At 38.4% G+C, this 21,804-nt stretch overlaps 1 protein-coding gene across 1 annotated transcript; it reads right to left on the bottom strand.

Annotated features, from left to right (window-relative positions):
* Positions 1 to 8,972: 8,972 nt before the first annotated feature.
* On the bottom strand, positions 8,973 to 15,378 carry LOC140243501 (GH3 domain-containing protein-like). Its single transcript, XM_072323171.1, has 6 exons — positions 15,131 to 15,378; positions 14,123 to 14,258; positions 12,977 to 13,141; positions 12,171 to 12,319; positions 10,166 to 10,269; positions 8,973 to 9,194 (listed from the first exon to the last, which is right to left on the bottom strand). Exons 1-6 carry the CDS (start codon positions 15,216 to 15,218, stop codon positions 8,973 to 8,975), a joined length of 864 nt encoding a protein of 287 aa, XP_072179272.1. The 5' UTR covers positions 15,219 to 15,378.
* Positions 15,379 to 21,804: the final 6,426 nt, after the last annotated feature.

Raw genomic sequence — 21,804 nt, 5'->3', positions numbered from 1 at the left:
GTTAGAGGAAGAAGGAAGGAAAAAAAGGTGATCAATCTCCAAACCTTGTGGATAATAAAGACTAAGTTTGTAATCGTCATGTATGCTAGGGGAATAGTTACAAGAAGAGTGACAAAGAGGACTGCAAGGTCGAAAAACCCTGGCTGAGGTTGTTTGGTAGACGTGTTGCTGTCCAAGAGCTTGTTGACTGTGCTCTGCAGGTAGGAGAAGAACTCCCCAAAGAATGGTCCAAAGTACTGAGTTGCCCATCTGTCCAAGCTAGTGGCCAGTGCAATTACTCCATTCTTGACTATCGGGAGGTAGTCTCGCCACAAAGTCACCGATGCACTCTTGAGGGAGGTCAGCATGTTACGGATGGTACTCCAGAGGAGATGAGGCCACTTGCTAATGGAAAGCATGGCCCAAGCTGACTGGAGAAGTGAAAGACATGCAGCTATTGTGTCCTGGAAGATGTGATGAGTGCTCTGGAAAACTTGGAAGGAGTATGAACCAAGTCCCTCCACAGAGGATGACATGAAGAGCGGAAGATCCACGCCGAGCAGACAGTCAGAGATGATGAGGGAAAACATCAGCACTGCTGCCATGGCAACGGTTGTCAAAAGACACGCCTCAATCCAATCTGTCTTCTCAGGATCATCGCGATCGGCAGGAGGGGGATGGATATCCGGAGGGTTGGGATTGGCAGGTTCATCCCGCACCGCCTGGTTATCGGGTTGCTGTGGGTTTACGTTTTTAACTAGTACCATGGTTGGAGACAACACAATAGAGAAGAAGAGTTAAGTTGGCCTCAGACTTCGAAATACAGGGTCGAACTCCTGCCAAATAAAAGATACAGCATGACAGCATTCAGCTTTACGTAACATAAAACGTATGGCTAGTTACACGAGACAAAGTTGGTAAAAACACGCATTGCCTGACCAAGCACTTACTGTTACGCTTAGAAAGACCGTATATAACGAGTATTTAAATATCTAATGAAAAGGGTAGCAGTGCAAATGTGGCAAATCGATTTCAAATTTGACAAAACATTGTAGGCTTATATATTGTGGGGGCGCTGTGGCAAAGTGGATGAAACTCCCGACTCGGACCCAATCGGAGGACCCGAGTTCCATTCCCGCCCAGTCCATGCAGTGTTTACGTCCTTGGATAAGAGAATTGCCCACTATATCCCTCTCGACCCAGGTGTATAAATGGGTACCTGGCAACGTTCATTGACGTTAGGGTAATTATGATGGCAGGGTCCTTTGGTAGAGCAATGGCAACACTGAAGAGGCTACCCTGGATAAAGAAGACCGCACCAAATCTTTGAGTTGTAACACTCTATGATGATGATGACGTTTGAACAACTTTTAGTTCCTTCAAATTATTTACAGCACAGATAATTTTTACCATAGTTTTGCGTATAATCCATTGAGGTGATGACAGCACTACCTTAGCTAATATGCTTAGATGTGGTTGGGATCGCTATCACCACTTCGTGAAAACATGTGAAAACTTTAAAATTTCATACCTTTCTTCATCTATACGCCAGATCTTATTATAACATTTATAAGTAACTTTTACTGTTTGTTAGATTTTATCCCACACTCTATGAAAAATTGGTTCAACTTTGCACCTTTGGGCACACTTTGAATTCCTTTATGGGTGAAACTTTGCACCTTTCTGATCTGAAAGGTGCAAAGTTACACTCGTAAAGGTGCTCCCAGTGTGACACTGGTAAAGGTGTAAAGTTGAACCTATTTTTCTCAGAGTGCATTTAGAAAGTCAATTCGAGCATACTTAAGTGTGGCATTAAGCATTATAAGTAACTTTTACTGTTCTGTTTCATTGTGTTTGGGTAGTCATGGGTAGATGTTTCATAGGTTAAAATCTCCCTGTCCCACAAGTTGACTTTTTAACTTATGTCTTCCTGTCCTTGTTATTATTTTGAACATTAGTACTTCAGTGAACACGTATAGGACCTACCCCAAGAATGTAAACACACACACACACACACACACACACACACACACACACACACACACACACACACACATAATTAAGGGTTAGTCGCAATTCACAACTACCCCAGTGGTAACTGATTTACTTATGCAACTATATTCTAAGTATGTGCTCTTCAAAAAGTAGCTCGTATGCAGAATATTGTGTCTGAAGTTATGCTGGATATTCCTGGAATGCATCATTACCTGGTTACAACAAGGATATTCGTAGCAACAAGTCCCTCACTCGATAAACCTTTCATTTCATTACATTTCACATAGCAATAGGTTTAAAATGTTGCACTTTTTTGATGCTGTACATGGGAGAAAGACTATAGACTATTTCAAGTTTCACCACCTCCCTTCATATCCAAACAGCCAGAGCTTCCAGGAAAGTTGTTAACAGGACCGTGCTATGAAATGAAACGTGTCTATGGATGTAAATAACTTGCTAACCTGTGTAGTGCATGTTCAGGTCTTTGGTACGTCAATTATATCGTTTGTTTTGTTTTGTTTTTGCATTAATTTGTCCCGTGATGAAATCATAATATGAATAAAGGGTTTCGAATTGTGAGTCGAGCTTAACTTTCAAACCAATGACCGCACTGCACTGATTTCTATAGATGTATTTCTGTGCAGCCAGATGACTACATTATGATCTATTGGGCTCCTGTACTCATATCTATCTGCCTCACGTTGACATGTAGTTCGTGAACACTTGTATGCTCTCATATTATGTGAGCTTTTCACGAGAGGAAGCGTGCGGTGAGCACTAATGGGGCCTATGACACGACAATGTCCTTGCGACCAGCTCCGTGGTATAGGAAGCTGAATCTTTGCTGGTTACTGCCAATGGATTACGTGCTAACACTCTTTCCTCATTCAGGGGGCGGATCCAGGAATTCCATAATGGGGGGCGGGGAGGCGAAAACTATTTTTGGTACCACTTCCGGGTTTCATCAGCTAATAAACATTAAAAGGCTTCAGTGCATTATCTTCTGGTGCGATTACAATCGGGTGGCGCCCCCTTTCACATTTTTCTTTTCATTTCTTCTATTTGACAAAAAAACAAAAAACAAAAAACAAACAAACAAAGCGGGGGGGGGGGGGGGGGGGGTGGCGAACCGGGCGCCCCCTGGATCCGCCATTGTCATTGTATGAGCACCTATATACTCGTGATTATGTAGCTCACCACAGTCATGACTAAAGTGAAATATAGCGAGTAACCGTAACTTTGATTTTCAACGAATTAAAGTTGCGAATTAGAAAGTAAAACTATGTTTGCTCGATTTGATTCAGCATGATTGAAGTACAGTAGTCAAGCAATGGTGCGAAGCAGCGATTATCAAAAACACGTATAAATAGATGAAGAGAGCGCTTACCTGCAGTGCGTCGCTTCCATTCTCTGTTTTCTTCTGCTCACACTTTACGACTGCATATACCAATACTGTTATGCGGTGATTGTACTCACAAAACGAACTGTTCGGCGACAGTACAGTAAGACCGCAAACTTCGTCATTATTTTTTTTTGTGTTAATACGCATGTTCAACACCTCAACATCAGGAAGTCGAGTCCCTATAACACTGTACAATGCACCAACCTGTACTCGGTTTGTCGGCTCTGTACTTCATAGAATTTATACAATATTATTGTCTACGAGCGGTACAAACGGTCGCTTGTCTCATAGTCCTTACGTATAAAGGCATGACATGATTGAATACACATCTAAACCCACTTGGAGTGGAGGGCATGTTATGTGGTGGGCGAGAGAGACCTCTTTTTGTTGTTGTTTGGCTTTTTCGGGGATTCCCCGAGTAGGGCCTATATTATTATAACTCCTATTTGTAAAAGTGAAGTGCTCTTTCATTATGGTGGAAAGGGTGAACGTTAAATTCTATTTGTATTGTATATAATTTTCAATACATTTAATTTCATTCCATTCCTTTATTTAAGCACGGCACGTACTTTTGTTCCAGGACTGTTCTTCCGCCGGTCCGTAACATGACGTTCGTTCGTTCGTTCGTATAATGTATTAATGTTCGTCATAATTTTTTTTTAATCATCTCATCCAGCGATGTCTGCATCAAAATTATCAAAATTTATAAACTCTGAACTGATTGTCATAATTCTTCAAACTTTGCTAATATAATTATTCTCCCATTATTTCTTTATTTCTTCAATTTACATTTTATATTTTGGTTTCATTCTTTTTTAAATAACTTTGAAATGACAAATTTGTATGTGTCATGTTGGTACATCGGCTTAATTTGACAACATGAAATTATTGCAATCGTCTGTCATTTTATGGGGATATTGCAGCAAGATGAACCATGATGATCCTGTATCATTATCATAAATGTGCGTATGGCAATGATGCCAACTTGAATGTCTGAAGAGTTAGGTTGGTTTTTTCCCCACCTCACTAAACTCCGCCCTCTAGGCGGTTCGTTCGTGTCAGCTAAAGACGAACCAACCTCCGGAAATCAACCCATGCTAGTGACATGCCAGAATTAGACACAAATTGCCGTTTCAATGTTGTTGTTTTTTCTATTGTAGTGTTGTTTGGTCTCTGAAATTATGAACTTGTGATAATTCCCAAACTTAATGAACCTTCTATGTTATGGAGCTTTCCAAATCGCGGGGAAACGTACAGTGCTGCTTTTTGGCTTTTAAAGTTTCCGTACACTATTGTAAAATAAAAATCCATCATTCCTGGGCAAAAGAGCACTCCATGTATATGATACCCGAACAGTACACTGATTAGTCTCACTTTGTTGAACATCAATGAAACTTCTAACTTTAAGCATGTACAAAATAAACACAATATTCACCACAATTTTGTAGCATTTTCTGTTTATTGAAGTTATAACAATGAATCACAGCAAAATAAAAATCCATCATTCCTGGGCAAAAGAGCACTCCATGTATATGATACCCGAACAGTACACTGATTAGTCTCACTTTGTTGAACATCAATGAAACTTCTAACTTTAAGCATGTACAAAATAAACACAATATTCACCACAATTTTGTAGCATTTTCTGTTTATTGAAGTTATAACAATGAATCACAGCAAAATAAAAATCCATCATTCCTGGGCAAAAGAGCACTCCATGTATATGATACCGGAACAGTACACTGATTAGTCTCACTTTGTTGAACATCAATGAAACTTCTAACTTTAAGCATGTACAAAATAAACACAATATTCACCACAATTTTGTAGCATTTTCTGTTTATTGAAGTTATAACAATGAATCACAGCAAAACCCTCTTCTCATATAGAGTACTTAACTTTCACTACATTACAAGTGCAGTACACACCGATATGGAAAAACACCCAAAGGAACAGTACTATGCAAGGAGACGACATCATTATGATTATAACGTGATCTCTACTTCTAGAATCCATTTTTCATGATTCCACAAAAAATCGAGTAAAATTAGACTCTTTACAAGGATTATTCTAACTTTAAGTAATAAATGAATAAAAAAATATCTGCCGATACACAAGAAACGAAAAATATGAGCTGACAGTGAATCAAATAAAGAAAATTGACAAACAAATTTCAGCAAGATTGAAACAACAATAGAACTATTTCTGTTATTATGATTGCAGAATAAAATTATTTGGACTATTATTTTCAGAAATCAGCTTTACTTCAGATCAGTATTTTTTCTGAAACGTATAAAGTACACGAAATAAAAGGTAACCCTATGAACATGATACAATGATATACCTTCATACTTGCGTCATCCACTACCCAAGTAGGCCCTACTTATGTATAGAATATGCATAATTAGGCATTAGACCGTTCCACCAACCTGGACGTAGCTTCTGCTTTCTTTTTTTTTTCTTTATTTAATTCTGAAGCTTTTGGCCCTACAGGCCTTTATCAGGATCTACACAGACACAAAATGACATACAGTGTGCAATGACAATGACATAGTCAATACAGCAGTTATATAACAATATGAACATAATACCTTGGTGTTATGATTAATCAATAGCTGAAATGGGATATACATATAGATACAATGTGTAAGAATATTGTCAAACTGGTGAAATTTCTAGGCCGTTTACGCAGTTATGTAAATACTTCAACTTTGAAATTAATATACACAACTTTTATTCTCCCATTATTTGATTATGTAGATGTTATTTATGGATCATCGGCGGCAAAACAACACACAGATAAACTACAAAAATTACAAAATAGGGCACTGAGAATAATTCTTCGAATAAACCCTTATAAACATGTTTCAAATCAAGAAATCCATACTTTACCTTCAAATATTAGAATCCCGGCGCAGAGATCATTTGTACTCCATGGCAGTTAAGGCCATAAATAACTTTTCTGCACCGTATTTAAAAGAGATGTTTAGATTTTCCGATACACGATATAATCTTCGTTCTGTTGGCACTCTTGTTCTCACAAAACCTAAAACTCAATACTGCCGCAAATCGTTTAGTTATAGAGGATCGTGTTTATTAGTGTCAAATTTTCAACTTAAATGTATTTGTATCTGTACTTTTTTTCTTGTATATATTTGTTAACTTCATTGATCTGGCTTATTGCCATCATGGTAATAGTGTTTATATAACTGAAATGCAGTAGTGGATGTTATTTTAATTTTGTGTAGTGTATTTTTTGTTGATACAAGTTTGTATGTTAATTTTAGATATACCGAGTATGTTTTCTTCTGGACCCCTCGGTAGAACAGCTCCACCATGAGGGCGGAGCTGAGTAGGGCCATCCAGCCGCAGTTTCATGTACTTTTGTGATAATTTCTTTGCATTTTCAATAAGAAGTGATGTACATATTTTATTTTTCGGAAATAAAATCAATCAATCAATCAATCAATCAATCAATCAATCAATCAATCAATCAATACACACAACAGGCACAATATTATATGACGTATATTAATACAGAACAAACAGACAATCTGATATAATGATATAAAGCGTTGTACATACACGGTGTACATGCTGCGATTAGCTGTGTTATACGCGATACCGCGATTGACACTGATAAAGTTTGGACGAGCTGCAGAGTATAAGTATCTAGAAAGTGGTGCTTCAGACTGCTTGACTACTACGCAATGGAATATGACAATATAATGTAAGTATGTGCTGACAGTTTAAAAACAAAAACAAAAACAAAAACAAAAACAAAAACAAAACCAAATATACGGAGGGCGAGACAACTTCGTCTTTGTCTCTGTCTATATGTATTGAAGCCTACGTTCTAAAGGCAAGTATCCAAGAACATGTATTCTACGTCTATGCGATTGCCTGCCAACACCGACAGGCCAATGTGCGTAGAGATAATCAATGAAATACATCCAGACAGGAGGTGGTGATTCAGTGCATATAATAATTTTTGTGTATTTGAATTTATGTTTTACTAGCTCTACTCAAGTTCTATTGGACCATGAAATAACAGGATCATTATAATACGATTTAATAATGAATCTGAAAGGGAAAATCCCTCCATTTTGTAATCTTTCTTTGATTCATGTATGTTTTGACCCTTTGACCCAGATCTCTGGTCCTCCATTACGACCGAAAACTTTTACTAAGGAATCTTAATTTGGCAAAAGTCTGCATGCATTGTAAACCCTAAATTTCATGTAAATACATTGAGATATTGCAGATATATACGGGGATATAGTGACATTTCAGCATTTGACCTCGCTCCTTGACCTTTGACAGGCGTACTTCGTCCACTCACACATACACTGACAAAGTTTTGTTTGGATACCTTAAACGGCTCTATGTTTAATTCATCGTTCGCAAATCAAGTATACCGACGGACGGACGGACAAACCGAAACTATAATGCTCCCGGTGACACTTTGTGGCAGGGGCAGAAATAAAAAGAGAGGAAGAGGAAGAGGGAACAAGGCAAGTGCCATAATGTGTCTCGCCCATTCGCGTACAAGAAATAGTACGCGAATGGGATATAACAGATAAAAATAGAGATATAACAGATAAAAAGAGATATAAAAGGTTGAAAATTTATGGCAAAAAAGAAACCCGCCATAAAAAATTAACATTGGGATCTTAAAGTTCGCTGACCCCTGCCTGTGACCTTTGACCTTGTGGTGACCATCCACTCCCCAATGGACATCTACCATCCAAGTTTGGTCACAAACGGACTTATGGATCAAAAGTTATGACCCATAATAGCAATGCGCCATAAAAACTTAACATTGGGCTCTAAAAGTTCGTTGACCCCTGCTTGTGACCTTTGACCTTATGGTGATCATCCACTCCTCAAAGGACATCTGCCATCTAAGTTTAGTCACAAACGGACCTATGGATCAAAAGTTGCAAGTATGACCCATAATAGAAACCCGCCATAAAAAACTTAACATTGGGCTCTAAAAGTTCGTTGACCCATGCTTGTGACCTTTGACCTTGTGGTGACCATCCACTCCCGAAGGGACATCTACCATCCAAGTTTGGTCACAAACGGACTTATGGATCAAAAGTTATGACCCATAATAGAAACCCGCCATAAAAACTTAACATTGGGCCCTACAAGTTCATTGACCCCTGCCTGTGAGGTTTGACCTTGAGGTGACCTTCATATATGGTAAAATGTGAAACCTTGTATAAACCCTCTTCCCTCGAAGTTTGATTGCAATTGAAGCCCAAAGTAAAGAGTTATTGAAGTTTTTGTAGCGTTACGGACAGACGACGTACGGACGGACGACGGACGGACGGACGACGGACGGACAGACGCCGCAGGCGATCCCTTAGTCTCCCCTCGCCTCCGGTGGGCTCGACAAAAACAAGAGAGAGAGAGAGAGAGAGAGAGAGAGAGAGAGAGACCATGTAACCCACTCAATTACTATTCAACCTCATAAAAAATCAAATTCCAATTGGAAGTCACAAATAATTTTAAAATTCTATTAAGAACCATAGACAAAATGCTCACATTGCTACTTTCGTTTTCCCTCAAAGAACTCAACAAATCTAGCCTAATCTTGAGTATGATTCAGCAGAAGTTCGGCCATTCCGTAGAGCCTGAGCTTTCTCGGCGTTTTGTACTGGTTGGCAGTCGCCCCTGTGTTCGCTAGAACATAGATCTTGAGTTCGTCGAAAGTGTCGGGTTTCACGAGATGAATTCTAGGGTGACATATCCCGTCGTCTGTGCGAAGTCTCTCATAATCGCTATTTCGGCGACGCAATTCAGTGTCGATCTGTGAAATCAGGGGGACGCTATTAATGTCATTGCTATGAAATTAACTCAACGTAAGCTAATTTTGATCCTACAACCTCTGCTATGAAAGAGATCATGTTATTTCTTACAACTACCATTATCATCATCACTGTGATCATTACTTCTACGTCAAGAAAATCGGTAGTAGGCTTACAAATATCGAACACACAAATATATTTGCATAAAATACGTAGCATTGAATAACTGAAAATGCATTTTCCATGGTGCACTTCCCAGTATTAAGGAGATCAATAATCTCACTGCTGCAATAAGCCGTGTTTACTTTACTTCTTCAAAACAGATGTATGGGAAAATTGTCTATTTTTTTTTCTAATTAAAATCTATTATGAAATAACATCCCACAACTTAACATAACAAAATACAACTTTAAAGGTCCTGTTTATCTTTGGGAACAGTGATGTAAAAAATGTCAAGATATCACATTTTGATGCATATATGTATATCTATTACGTCACAAAACATCATATCATATAAAATTTTCCCAATAAAACCAAAAATATAAAGAGCTCGAGATATCAGTATTTTTCTCAATAAACCATAACTGTAGACGATTTAGTCTGGAAATATCTTTATTATGATTATTGTTCACGTTTTGTGCATTTAACAATACAGCTAAACATCGATTATACAGATTCAAACTTTTAAAGTGGTTGTTTTTATCCTTAACTCACATTAAAGAACTATTTTAAAGCTCTAACTCTGAGGGTTTTCGTCTGCAAATGGTAAATTATGTCTTTAAGTAGGTTGCTTCATGACAGTGCATTGTACAGTGGCGCAAACGGGAATACCCTCTTGCTGATTTATTTGTATTTTTCTTGAAACTTGAATGATATCTAGCTCGATTCAACCAAGGTGGTATACAGTGTCACGCAGTTTGATGTCTGTTCACTACTTATGCTATGAATATTCCTTAAAAAATGGTCAACGTGCCATAGATTTTTGCTCCTCGGTGAGTGTGATTTTTCCTTGCCCGTTTTCTTGTTTCACCTCGAGGAAGATAAGGTAGAACGGCATGACCTCATCAGGCTCGAACGCTATGACAAAAAAGTAGTAAATAATGAAAAATTACAAGAATGGCAATTATGTTAGTTAAAGTTGTTGCGTTTAAAAGATATCAATACATTCCAATTGGGTTTATTTATGTATAAGTGTACAAATAATCTTCTCCCTGATCATTTATGTCAGTTATTTGAAGAAAACTCAGAATACCATTAGTATGAACTAGATCATCTTCATTAATTCACATTCCAAAACATCAAAAGTCTTATTCCAACACACAGTGCGCTTTTCTGGTCCCAAGGTCTGGAATAATCTCCCAGCCCATTTAAAATCTGTACCTTCTTTGAGTCTATTATATATCGTATCTCTTTTTGGAATAAGAGACTTTTTTGCTGATATGGTTAGGTTTGTGGGTGTTTCTTCCCTCGGGGCATGGTGACGAGTTCTTTCAGTAACCTGTACATTATAATGGTACTTCAATACTTGGAATCCACTTTGCATACACTAGTTGTTGCTTTGAATTTGTTGATTTGAATATATCGGTAAAGGGGTCTATTCACGATTCGGTTGCAGTTGGAAACAGTGCATTTCATTCTTTGTTTTGTTTACATCTGTGCAGAGGTTTCACATTACCAGCACTTATAAATATGTAACGTTTAACTTTGACATAATGCAACTTTTGTTAGGCTGTAGCTCGTCACATATTTTCATACTTACTGTAGCCCCTCTGTTAGACTGCAATATTTCTCTTTGAGGAATATCTCATCTTAATATTGCCATGGGAACTATTATATTGTGTTTTTGTTGTTTCTTGTGTTTGTGATGTAGTGTATTTTTGTTAGGCAGCTCACCACAAGCTCTACTTTTTGAGGTTCTGCCTTCCTTTTACAACTTTATGTATGTGATTTACAACATGAAAAAATGGAAGATAAATGTTTTACAAACTTGAACTTGAACTTGAACAGGATAACAAAAATGGAATTGCGATAAAGATATTGATATTAATGACTTTGATATAATCAGAATCAATTGTAACGATGATAAATACGAAAAAATGAACCACGAACTTTTATGTGAATGCTTTTTGATTTGACCCTATAAAACTACCAGTGATTGTGGCATTTGTGTGCTTCGTAATTATTGTTATACAGTGTACATCATAATGTGCGCTATCGAAACCTCGACGTATAGGTGAAGCTCGTCGTATACTCGAGTTTTCGTCCACTGCATATTTAATGATATGACAATGCTAATCGTGTAGGACGACACAAGCCTAGCATATCAGCTCGAACAAACTTATAATGAGCTATCGCTCGCTGATGGCAAGACAACAAATTGATTTGACAAAACTCGATTAACCTAAAACGAAGAATATAAATCCGAGAGATATGACAGTCTGGCAAGTGATTGATAAATACATAGCCGAAGAAAACATTAAAAGCGGTCTCCTAGGTAGCCCTATTATAATATCATATTTTGTCTCTAAATCAATGATATTTTCAACAGTGATTCTTAATATTGGTGTTAATAATGTTAATATATATATGTTTATATACATGTATATACATATATATATATATATATATATATATATATATATATATATATAATGTTTTTTGTTGTGCGTGGGTGTGTGTCCGTGATACCAAGTTCTGGTCAGGTGTGATTTACCTATAGTTGATCTGCATTAAGAATCAAGTAGGGGCCTAGTTTTTACTTTTCAAATTATACAGTTTTATCTTCAGTCAGCATAGAAAAAAGCAACACCGTTTAGAACCCCATGTACACAATCATAATCAATGAAACCATCTTCTCATTATTCGGCCCTACTCGACAAAAACTGCAAACAAAAATAAAAACACGGAAGTCAAAGATGAATAATTATGACGTATTAAGAAAATATTCACAGTATTCACACCGACTTGAATCCACTCACCAGGGCTTGTCTCGGGGATGAGGGGGCTCTCCGCAACAGCAAAATCGCAGAGGGTCAGGCCGGGCCAGCGAGCCACTGCTGCGTAGACACTTTCTCTTACGACTACCTCGGTCAACTTCTCGTATCTCACATTCAGCATCGTTCCTAACCTGTTGGTTGAAACAGGAAGAAAATAAAACATTAAGAAAGAAAAAAAAAACACTTTGCCAGGTGTGCAGACGGTGAAGAAAACTCTGCTATGAATTCTCTCTCCACTTCGCAGCTTTTGCACCCAACCTGGTTGGAATAATATAGGTTGACGCACTTCGAGTTCGAGAATCTGTCAAAAGCAGAGTGTGATGTTGTTTTTGGTATGTTGAAAATCTTTGGAAGCAAAATGAAAGGGGCGATCGCACGAGACTAACATCCAGGAAGACGGCCCACGAGTTCGACATCGGAAAAAGGTTCCGGTTCCATGAGTCCTCCGCATTGTAGAGCCCACAAGTTAGACGGTTCATGAGTTCGACACAAGGCAAACAAGGCCCACAAGTCAGACACTCGGCAAAACAAAAGTGTCGGACTCATGGGCCTTTTGTTACCTAGTGTCAGACTCGTGGGCCTTGTCTACCAAGTGTCGAACTCATGGACCTTATTTGCTAACAGTGTTAAGCTCATGGGCTGCATGATTCATGTGCTGTATGAGTCGCGGGCTATGTGAATCGTGGGCTAAATGACATGTGGGTGTCGAACTCATGACATGTGGGTGTCGAACTCGTGAAGTGCAACCAAAATGAAACTGTGATGTTGTATGTGTACTCAATACCCACCTGTACAGGACCTCCAAAATAGGAGTTTTGCCATCGAAAGCGACCACGCGAATGATGTCGCCCATCCGATATCGGTAGAGCCCGCTGAGTTGGGTGATGACCACCTCGTACTGCTTTCCGACTTCCAGCTCGTCGAGTAGGTATGTCTTGGGTTGGTCTTTATCCCTGTACCACCACAACAGATGATGATAATAAGTGTCATCCATCCAAACGACATTAATGTTCCTATACTATTACTTACAGTTTCCGATTTGTTTATTTTCACAGTTTCATTAAAAAACACAAACGAGTCACTGCAATAATGAAATAAAATAACAAGTGCAAAAGATTGTGTTGTTTTTAATTTCGCAGAAGAAATATACAGTAAATGTGGTTTAAAAGGTCATAAATGAGGATATTGCAGATGTAAAAGAAGAGAGAGATTTAAAAAAAAGACTGTCGCTTTTTTCGTGCATTGGAGACCCCTTAAGTCACCCCCTCCACCCAATGCTTGTGTACACAGTATACATTTATGTTCCACTGTATGATATGATTCACTTTTCTATCTATAGTGTATCTGGGGTCTTTTTATTTCTTTCTTCCTTGGGATATCTTGCACGGTACAATAGTTATCAGCTTTTAGAAGGATCATCTCACAACAGGTGGTGGAGGTGTTAAGCTCATGCAGTGGATAGACTGTGAGCTCGGGACACTTATAGTCAAGACACCTCATGCTCATGGCCTAGTCCTTGGGAGGTAAACTACTCTTGTTCCTTGTGTTAAAACTGCATTCAAAGTAGGCCTATTACACTGGTTTTCAGCTCTACTGAAAACCCCCCTTTTTGCGTAGTTTTTGTCATGTTACATATGACATATGGAACTAAAGGATCGAGGACAAGTATAGAGAGGAAATAAAGGTTCCATGACATTTGCTCCTGCGACAATTTCTCTCATGAAATATCTGCACGGTAAGCCTAACATAAATTCTACGTCCAAACATAACCCTAATCCTAATCCTAATCCTCACTATAAGATAAACCTTAGATCCTATAGCATAATCCTAACCCTACAAGTCCTTGGAGAAAATAGGACCGGAACAAAACTATTCTCGCGGGAGCAAATGTCGTGTTACCGGGGAATAAAAAAAAAAAAACTGCTCACACTCACGTATCTGCTAGCTCGATGAATTCGTAGATGAGTTCGGTGTTAATAGGGTAATAGCCTCTTTGTTTCTTGGAGAACCAGACAGCCTGACCCAAAATGGCCTCGGACGATCCGTACACAAATGGAAGCAAAGGAATCCCTGAAAAGTAGGATATGAAGTTGCTGATCTTTCGTCTCGAGTTCATCTTTTGTGAGTACACGAACAGCGGCAAATCCAGAGGGGAGCGCACTGGGCGCGCGCCTCCTTTTTATTTTTGATTAAAACAATAGAAATACAAAGAAAAAAAAAAGGGGGTGCGCGCGTGCGCCCCCCCCTTTGATTTTGCAAAGGCGCCTCACCTTTACGGAATTCCTGGATCCGCCCCTGCACGTAAATGATTCGCAACTGATGTTCAAATAAAAATAGGAAATTTTGAAAGATCAATGATAAACGATAATGGATGAACACTGGAACGAGTACATACATCAAGTACTCGATCGAAAAGCCTCCCACCACAAAGGAATTACTTGTTAACTTCAAAACAATTCCATTCAAAATTCAAGTAAAACTTCTATTTATTAAGAGCTAATGTGACTCAACGATGATTACATTTTTTTTTTTTTTAGTGGGAGTGATTGCAGCTACTAAACAATGATGGAGAACATTGACGGCTTTGAGTAAAAGCCAGTGATGGAATTATGAAGCAATAAGGCCAATTTCTCTTCTAATTTGCATAAACAACGCCGTAGTGACCGATTTGTGTAAAAAAAAAAAACGTCTGGAAAGTTGCAAATTTAATACATTTCTTAAATTGGTTTATGTTTTTATCCTTGCATTTCAACAATCTTGAACCTGGGTGTCATTTTTCAAATTTATGATCCTTGTCACCAGCCAACGGTGGAGTTCAGCCAGTTTGAACTGACCATTGCTGACAGGCAATCTCACTAGGACGAGACCCCTGTATGGGGATCCGGTTGAGCCATTATCTGGTTCTCTGTTGAATAATCATGCATATAGGACTGAGGGATTACCTGGTGCATACTTTGCCTCCAACGTTGGCCAGATCTTAGTATTATCGATGCCGACAACTATGGCCATGTCGGGCCAAATTCTCCTCATAATCCCCTTGAACCCTTTCTCAAACTCTCGTCGCAGTTGTCTGGCCCTCTCTCGGTCGCCTGAGCCCAAGGCGGCCTCCAGAGCCGCCCTGACTCCATCGTCGAGTTCGATGTCCTTGTGGATAGTCCCTTGCTCGATGTCGGAAACGACGTCCGGCCACCTTTGCTCCAGGATTTTCATCATGCTCTCCATATAGTGCAGGAAGAAGAAGTAGAATATGCCGATGGATGGCTCTCGAAGGGCGAAGAGCACGTGAATGTAGCTTGCATCCTATACGTTTTGGAAAAGTGATGTATAAAATAAATATGATATAAAAAAGTGAAAGTGATGAAAGCAAAAAACCTTAAATTCTAATGACTCACAATTTGGTATCGGAATTTTGTAAAATGAGGCAACTCCACAATGCTCAGTCATATTGAAAACAAACAAACCGAAATAAGTTGGTAACTGCATGCTGTTTGATGTACTTTGTCGTAAAAAATTTGAACCTGACAATAAAAAGGGTGATGTTGGTTATTCCGAATGTTCGTTACTCCGAAACTGAAATGAGATTCGTTAGTCTGGCAATGAAAAGAAGGTGCGTTTGACTATAAACGACTTTTCGGAATAACGAATAATTTGTAACCCTGCAATAAGACTAACCAACCTTCAGAATAACCATGGAGCTACTATGTTAGTAGCTCCATGGAATAACCAACCTTATGTTGTTTTCGGATAAACGAACTTCCTGATTAACGAAGATTTTATTTTCAGTTTCGGATTAACGAAACTTGGGAAAAACGAACCTATCAGTTCCTTTTTTTTTTTATTAACGAACCGTCGGAATAACGAACCTTATTTCTTTTACAGATGAACGAACCTTCGAAATAACGAACCTTTTTTTTTCATTTTCGGATTGACGAATCTTAGGAATAACAAATCTTATTTTGTTTTCGAATTAACGAACCTCCGGAGCAACAAATCTTCTGATTAACAATCTGTAACTAATAAGAGAGCGCTCTAGGCCTACGAACAATTGCCCTCTTTTTTTTCAAAGGCTCTTACTCTCTGAAATCTATATAGTTTCGTTCATTTTAAGCTTTCTTAGCGAGGATAACTGAAAACGTAAAGGCTGTGTATAGCCTGTTTCTAACCTTTATTGAGCTGATCCCAAAGGCATCCGGCGGACTAGTGAAGAGATCCAGGCGACGGCTGTCCTTCGAAGAGAAACATATGAACGAACTGATGTCGACTCCATTCTCTGCTTTCGTGACTCTAGGATGGACGTAGAAGCAGAATTCTTTCTGGAGAAAGCCGAGAGTTGGGCAGAGCTCGAACGCAAGTTTCGTCGTGCGGTAAAACAAGGCGTCCAGGAGGTGCAACTTCATCACGTGCGGGATGTATTTCGACTGACCGGTGGTGCCCGTTGTCCGGCAATAACTGTCCAGCGTCCGTGGCGTAATGATGCCCGACTCACCTCTCATCGTCCGGTCGACGTAAGGCCTATAATGCTCGTACGATGTCAGTGGACGGCGCCGTCGGAATTCCTCCATGGAACGAATTTCGCCGAGGCGGTGTTCCCTCCTGTAGACGGTGTCGGCATTCTCCCGCAGAATGTCAAGAAGAAACTTCTCCTGAGACTGGCGAGGATTTTGCCAGGATTTGCGCAGTAGCGCCATCTCCCTCCTGCCAAGGATGTAGCGACGTGTCACCTCACGGATGTGGCGCAGAGTTGAGAGAATGTTGTCGTTGGGTAATGAGGGCATGCGCGAAATGAAGTGGAGCCCAGCGGCAAGTAGGAGGAAGAAGGCTCCAAGACCGACTGTTGACAAAAAACAAACAAACAAACAAACAAACAAACAAACAAACAACTAGAGAAGAACGCTGAGAGCGCAGACCTCCGCCAAGCAGCTCATTTCCACCACTGATCTAGTTCTTCCGAGGAGATCAGTGATTTCTACCCATCTGTATGCATTCTGGAAGTCGCCCGATTTCCATCCCCATATACAGTAAAAACCTTTTGTTACGTCATCAATGCCAGCTGCGCGACGCGCCTCGCCCTGGACCAGAAACTACTAGAGCTCCAAAGACGCTTAACTGAAAATATTAGTTGGTTTGATTTCCTCTATAAAGCTCCCAACTCCCGAACACTGTACAATCGCTTTTCTTATCCTTCTCTCCCCTCTACTCTTCCTATTCGGGTACCCCCTCATTCTTGTCCCTTATTCGCGTTTCTCTCCTGTTACATCAACCTTGTGTCGTTCTCTTCGGTCAAATGACATTGGAAATATTTGAAAGTTTTACATTAATTATTCAGTCGATGTGTATGTATTCTGGTAATTTAGCTAAAAAAAAGGGTGATAATTGTAATAAATCCATAATGTCCAGAGGCCGGTGTCAAGCGATTTGCTTATCAATAACTGTCTCCTCCATTTGTATACTTATATGCCATTATGTAGGTCTTCGTATTAATCACATTATTGTATTGTATGTTCGTAATGATAACTCTTGTTTGTACCTTCATGACTCGTGAATGATTTTGGATTTTGTCATGCTGATTTTTTTTTTTTTTTATACAACTGGAGAAATAAGTCTTGCCAAACTGAACTTATGGCTGAAATCTACATTAACGTAAACGAACAACATCTAAATCGGACGAGTTTGTATACTATCTTTGTACATATACAGGCACCAGGTCTTTGAATTGCCAGGACTTTAAGCTTCATTTTGTATACGTGCTCTTTTATACAGGTCTCGCAAAAATGAGGGAAGTTGTTTGCTCACAAAATGAATCCTCACCTTCCATGCTACCGTGATCATTGTGAAAACTGTGCCATTATGCCTTGCTTCTTTCATCAATGTCGTGCTGAGCGATCGTCTGTTTTATGTTTACATATTGCCAACTATTCACTGGAATACGATGTGGAATGCTGAGTTCAGAAGTTCAGTGCAAGAAGGCACAAAAGATTACTGTGTTGTTGTTTTTTTTCTTCTGGAAAGATATCTTTCTGATGTGGTAAGAGTGGGTCCCTCTTTTTAGTGGGTCCCTCTTTTTAGTGGGTCCCTCCATTTTTCGCACGGTATACATGTACTTCACTTCGATCACTTCTGTTGCTTTTTTTTACTATACAATGTATGATTACTATAGGTCCTCAATTATTGTACAGTCTATTCATTTCACTATGTTCTATTTACCTTGTTCTCTGTTATCAAAAGAAGTGAAACATATGTTATGTCGAAAAATGAAATAAACTTTGAATTTGAATTTGAATTTGAATTTGAATGAGACATGGTTTTATAGGAGAGCTGCAAGGCAGTGTGGATAGACAGGCGGACCCCATATTAGGATGTGGGTATTAACCTATACGCTACACGGCTTGACAACAGGCTAGGCGCACCCCCAAAACACACAAGCACCCACGTATAACCCACACAAACACGCATACACACACACAAACACACTCACACACACACACACACAACAAACACACACACTTACGCTCTCACACACATACACATATCGCACATCACAGTTGGAAAAACAACAAACAAACATACCACATCTGGAAACAACAACAACAACACACACACACACACAAACTTTTGCGAAATCAGACTTGAAGAGGTGAAGATGCATTTCTCTACACGAGATTTTCATTTTCTGTGTTTGGCTGTGGCAAGTGAAATGTCATTATCACTATGCGATGCAATAAAAGTGAGTATAATGATACATCGCTATTTGTGAAGTGTATAGTATTGGAATCCGAAGTTTACTCCTTGCAACAGTCAAGGGAACCCTGTAAAGCGGGGGTGTGTATTTTCATTGCTTTCACGTAACATGGTCTATTTAGGCTTACCTGTACATCTTATATTGCTTGAGTTTCCTCAATATTTTTCGTGTTTAATCCAAACTGCGTTTTGGTAGTCTAAAGAATTAACGTCGCATTTTGGCTCATGATAGGTGAAAGTAGTGTGCGACTAATACGACTTTCGATTTTCGAATGTTGAGTGAAGTTCAGCTGTCATTCTATCTTTAAACTATTTGAATTTGTTGCTGGTCTACCTCATTGTAGGCTGGCTTCCTGTGTTCAAAGTTCAAGTTTTGTGCAGAGTGTTAACATTTGACCAAAATCTGGAACCTAACTTTAGAATTAATCAAGGATTTATTGAAATTGATTTATACTTGTCAAAACACCTGCAACTAAATTTTACGCTATTCGGCTATTACTCATATTGATGACAGTGTTATCGGATAATTGTTTTCGGTTTATGAAGGATCAAAAGTGGGAAATGTTTTTTGTAACACCTAATACTTCTCTGTACCGTCTCCCATGTTATCACAACGCGAAAATTAATGTTATGTATATAAGTGAGGTGTTTCCACGTTTCTATAATGTTTTTTTTTAATGATTGAAAATGATACATAAACATCACTGAAATGACTTGACCTGAACTGGATACATCCCAATCAATTCTCACGGTTGTTGAGGCTGGGTACGTTTAGCAATACAATGAGATAAGGACAATATAAAGATAATTCCACAAAATTTTCATTTTTTTAAAATTAAAATTCACATTCCATCGATAAATAACTGACAAGTGAGAGTAATACTATTCTCTATTCTTCCAGAAATAGGTGGGTCAAGTGCTCTTTCATTATTGTAGAAATGTGTTATTTTTTTTTTATTTTTTTTCATACATGAGTATTGTTGAACATGCATTTCATTATGAACTGTATAGTCGTCTCCCCCATTCAACGCTGGCGGCAGCGAAATTTTTAAAATTCATAACTTTTCAACGGACCATCCAATTTTCTTCAAACTTCGTTGTGTGTTCTACTACAAGTGCTGTTAAATATATATATATATATATATATATATATATATATATATATATATACATGGCTCGACACTAACTTTTTTGTTTGGTGGCCCGATGGGGCCACCAAAATCCTAAATTTCAAATTTTTGGTGGCACGAGAGAAAAATTTGGTGTCCCGAAAAAAAAAACAGTAAAAAACATTAGAAGTCCTTTTTTTTTAATGAGTCAAATATTTAAGTTTAATGATATTAAGATTTAGAAGTTGGACATTATTATCTACTCATAAATAAACTTCAACAAACTTGCAACACTCACTTTCAGGCACTCATTCAGTTCTTTTCATCCATCCTTTAAACAAATTTAACTGCTAATTTCCGGAGCAAAAAGTTACGAATCTATTGACATACTTTTCAAAAAATTTTGGTGGCCCGAGGCGGGCCACCGAATTTGCCCTTTTTTGAAATTTGGTGGCCCGACTTTCATTTCTGGTGGCCCCGGGCCACCGGGCCACCGTTAGTGTCGAGCCCTGATATATATATATATATATATATATATATATATATATATATATATTTGTATAAATAAATACAATATGTATACAAATATATAAATATATATATACATATATACACTGTAAAAATATCGGTGTTAGATTTAACACCATGGGTATTAAATCTAACACCGATCAAACTTCAATAGAGGACCACACCCACAGGTGTAGAATATGTATTGTGACGGTTTAAAAAAATGTTCACCTGGCACTTCGTGGTGTTAATTTGACACTGTGGCTGGTGATATTTTTGACACTGCGCTAGAGCTAATTCAATAATGACACCGCATGGTGTTGATTTGATATTGGTGGTGTTAAATTCAATGGTATAACACCCGTCCAGCTTCTAATAGGGGACCACACCAACTGGTGTTACTGTGGTGAAAATGTGTTTGCACATTTTTTCAAAAATCAAGTACTTTATCGGAAAATTCTGTATCGTCTTGTTGAAGTTCAAAATTAACAAGAAGTGCAGTAACAAAGAAACTATTCAAAATACAATTTTAAATTTTGAAATGACACCTGGAGGTGTTAATCTAACACCATGAATGAGCACAGGAAATTTAACACAAGCTCAGTGTTTCATATTTAACACCGGATTTTTTGCAGTGTATATATATATATATATATATATATATATATATAATTTTTGACCACAAAACAAACACAAAGTCGAGAAACATGAGTTTTAGGTAAGGTCGGATTCTAAAAGAGCAGACTTAAATCTCAATTCAAATGGACTCTAAATATTGGAAAGAAAGCACACATTCTTGAAAAGCGTGTACTGAGAAGAGATGCTCTGAAGTAAAGTGTCTATTCAAGCACTTAAATTGCACCAATACCTGAGTATTATGCTTGCTATATGTATGTTTGTAAAATATACTTGAGACATGCCTCTGCAAAATATTTTTTTTTTCGTCACTCCCATTTCTATCAATTGGGGTTTGAATGTAAATTTTGAAGACTATACAGAAACAAAAATGACGTAAAATAGACTAGTCGGTCACCCGATTCTTTCAATCGAACGATCACGCTATCTATATCATACGTCCGTAACGCGTGGAGCACAATTGCCAAATGCCTTCAGAGATATGATCTGATCTATCGATATATGTATGCCTTCCGGAGCTATGACAGGTGAATTATTGTTGTTTTTTCCTGTATTCTAGCAGTACACAAATTTGATTTCCACAGCATTGGTACACTTTAATCTCTACCAAGCCGTACTCTGTGCAA

This window comes from Diadema setosum, chromosome 20 (genome assembly GCF_964275005.1).
Source record: "Diadema setosum chromosome 20, eeDiaSeto1, whole genome shotgun sequence".
In the NCBI taxonomy this organism is placed as follows: domain Eukaryota; kingdom Metazoa; phylum Echinodermata; class Echinoidea; order Diadematoida; family Diadematidae; genus Diadema; species Diadema setosum.
Note: the sequence above shows the minus strand (reverse complement) of the source record. Positions and strands in the feature narration are given on the sequence as shown.

What these genes read in the sequence shown, in the direction of transcription:
- LOC140243501 (XM_072323171.1), bottom strand. Translation starts at nt 15,218, where the DNA reads ATGAGGAGAATTTGGCCCGACATGGCCATAGTTGTCGGCATCGATAAT. An exon ending in GGAGGCAAAGTATGCACCAG is followed by an intron (nt 14,259 to 15,130) that starts GTAATCCCTCAG and finishes CCTACTTTTCAG; the next exon opens with GGATTCCTTTGCTTCCATTT. An exon ending in ATTTTGGAGGTCCTGTACAG is followed by an intron (nt 12,320 to 12,976) that starts GTGGGTATTGAG and finishes TTCAACCAACAG; the next exon opens with GTTAGGAACGATGCTGAATG.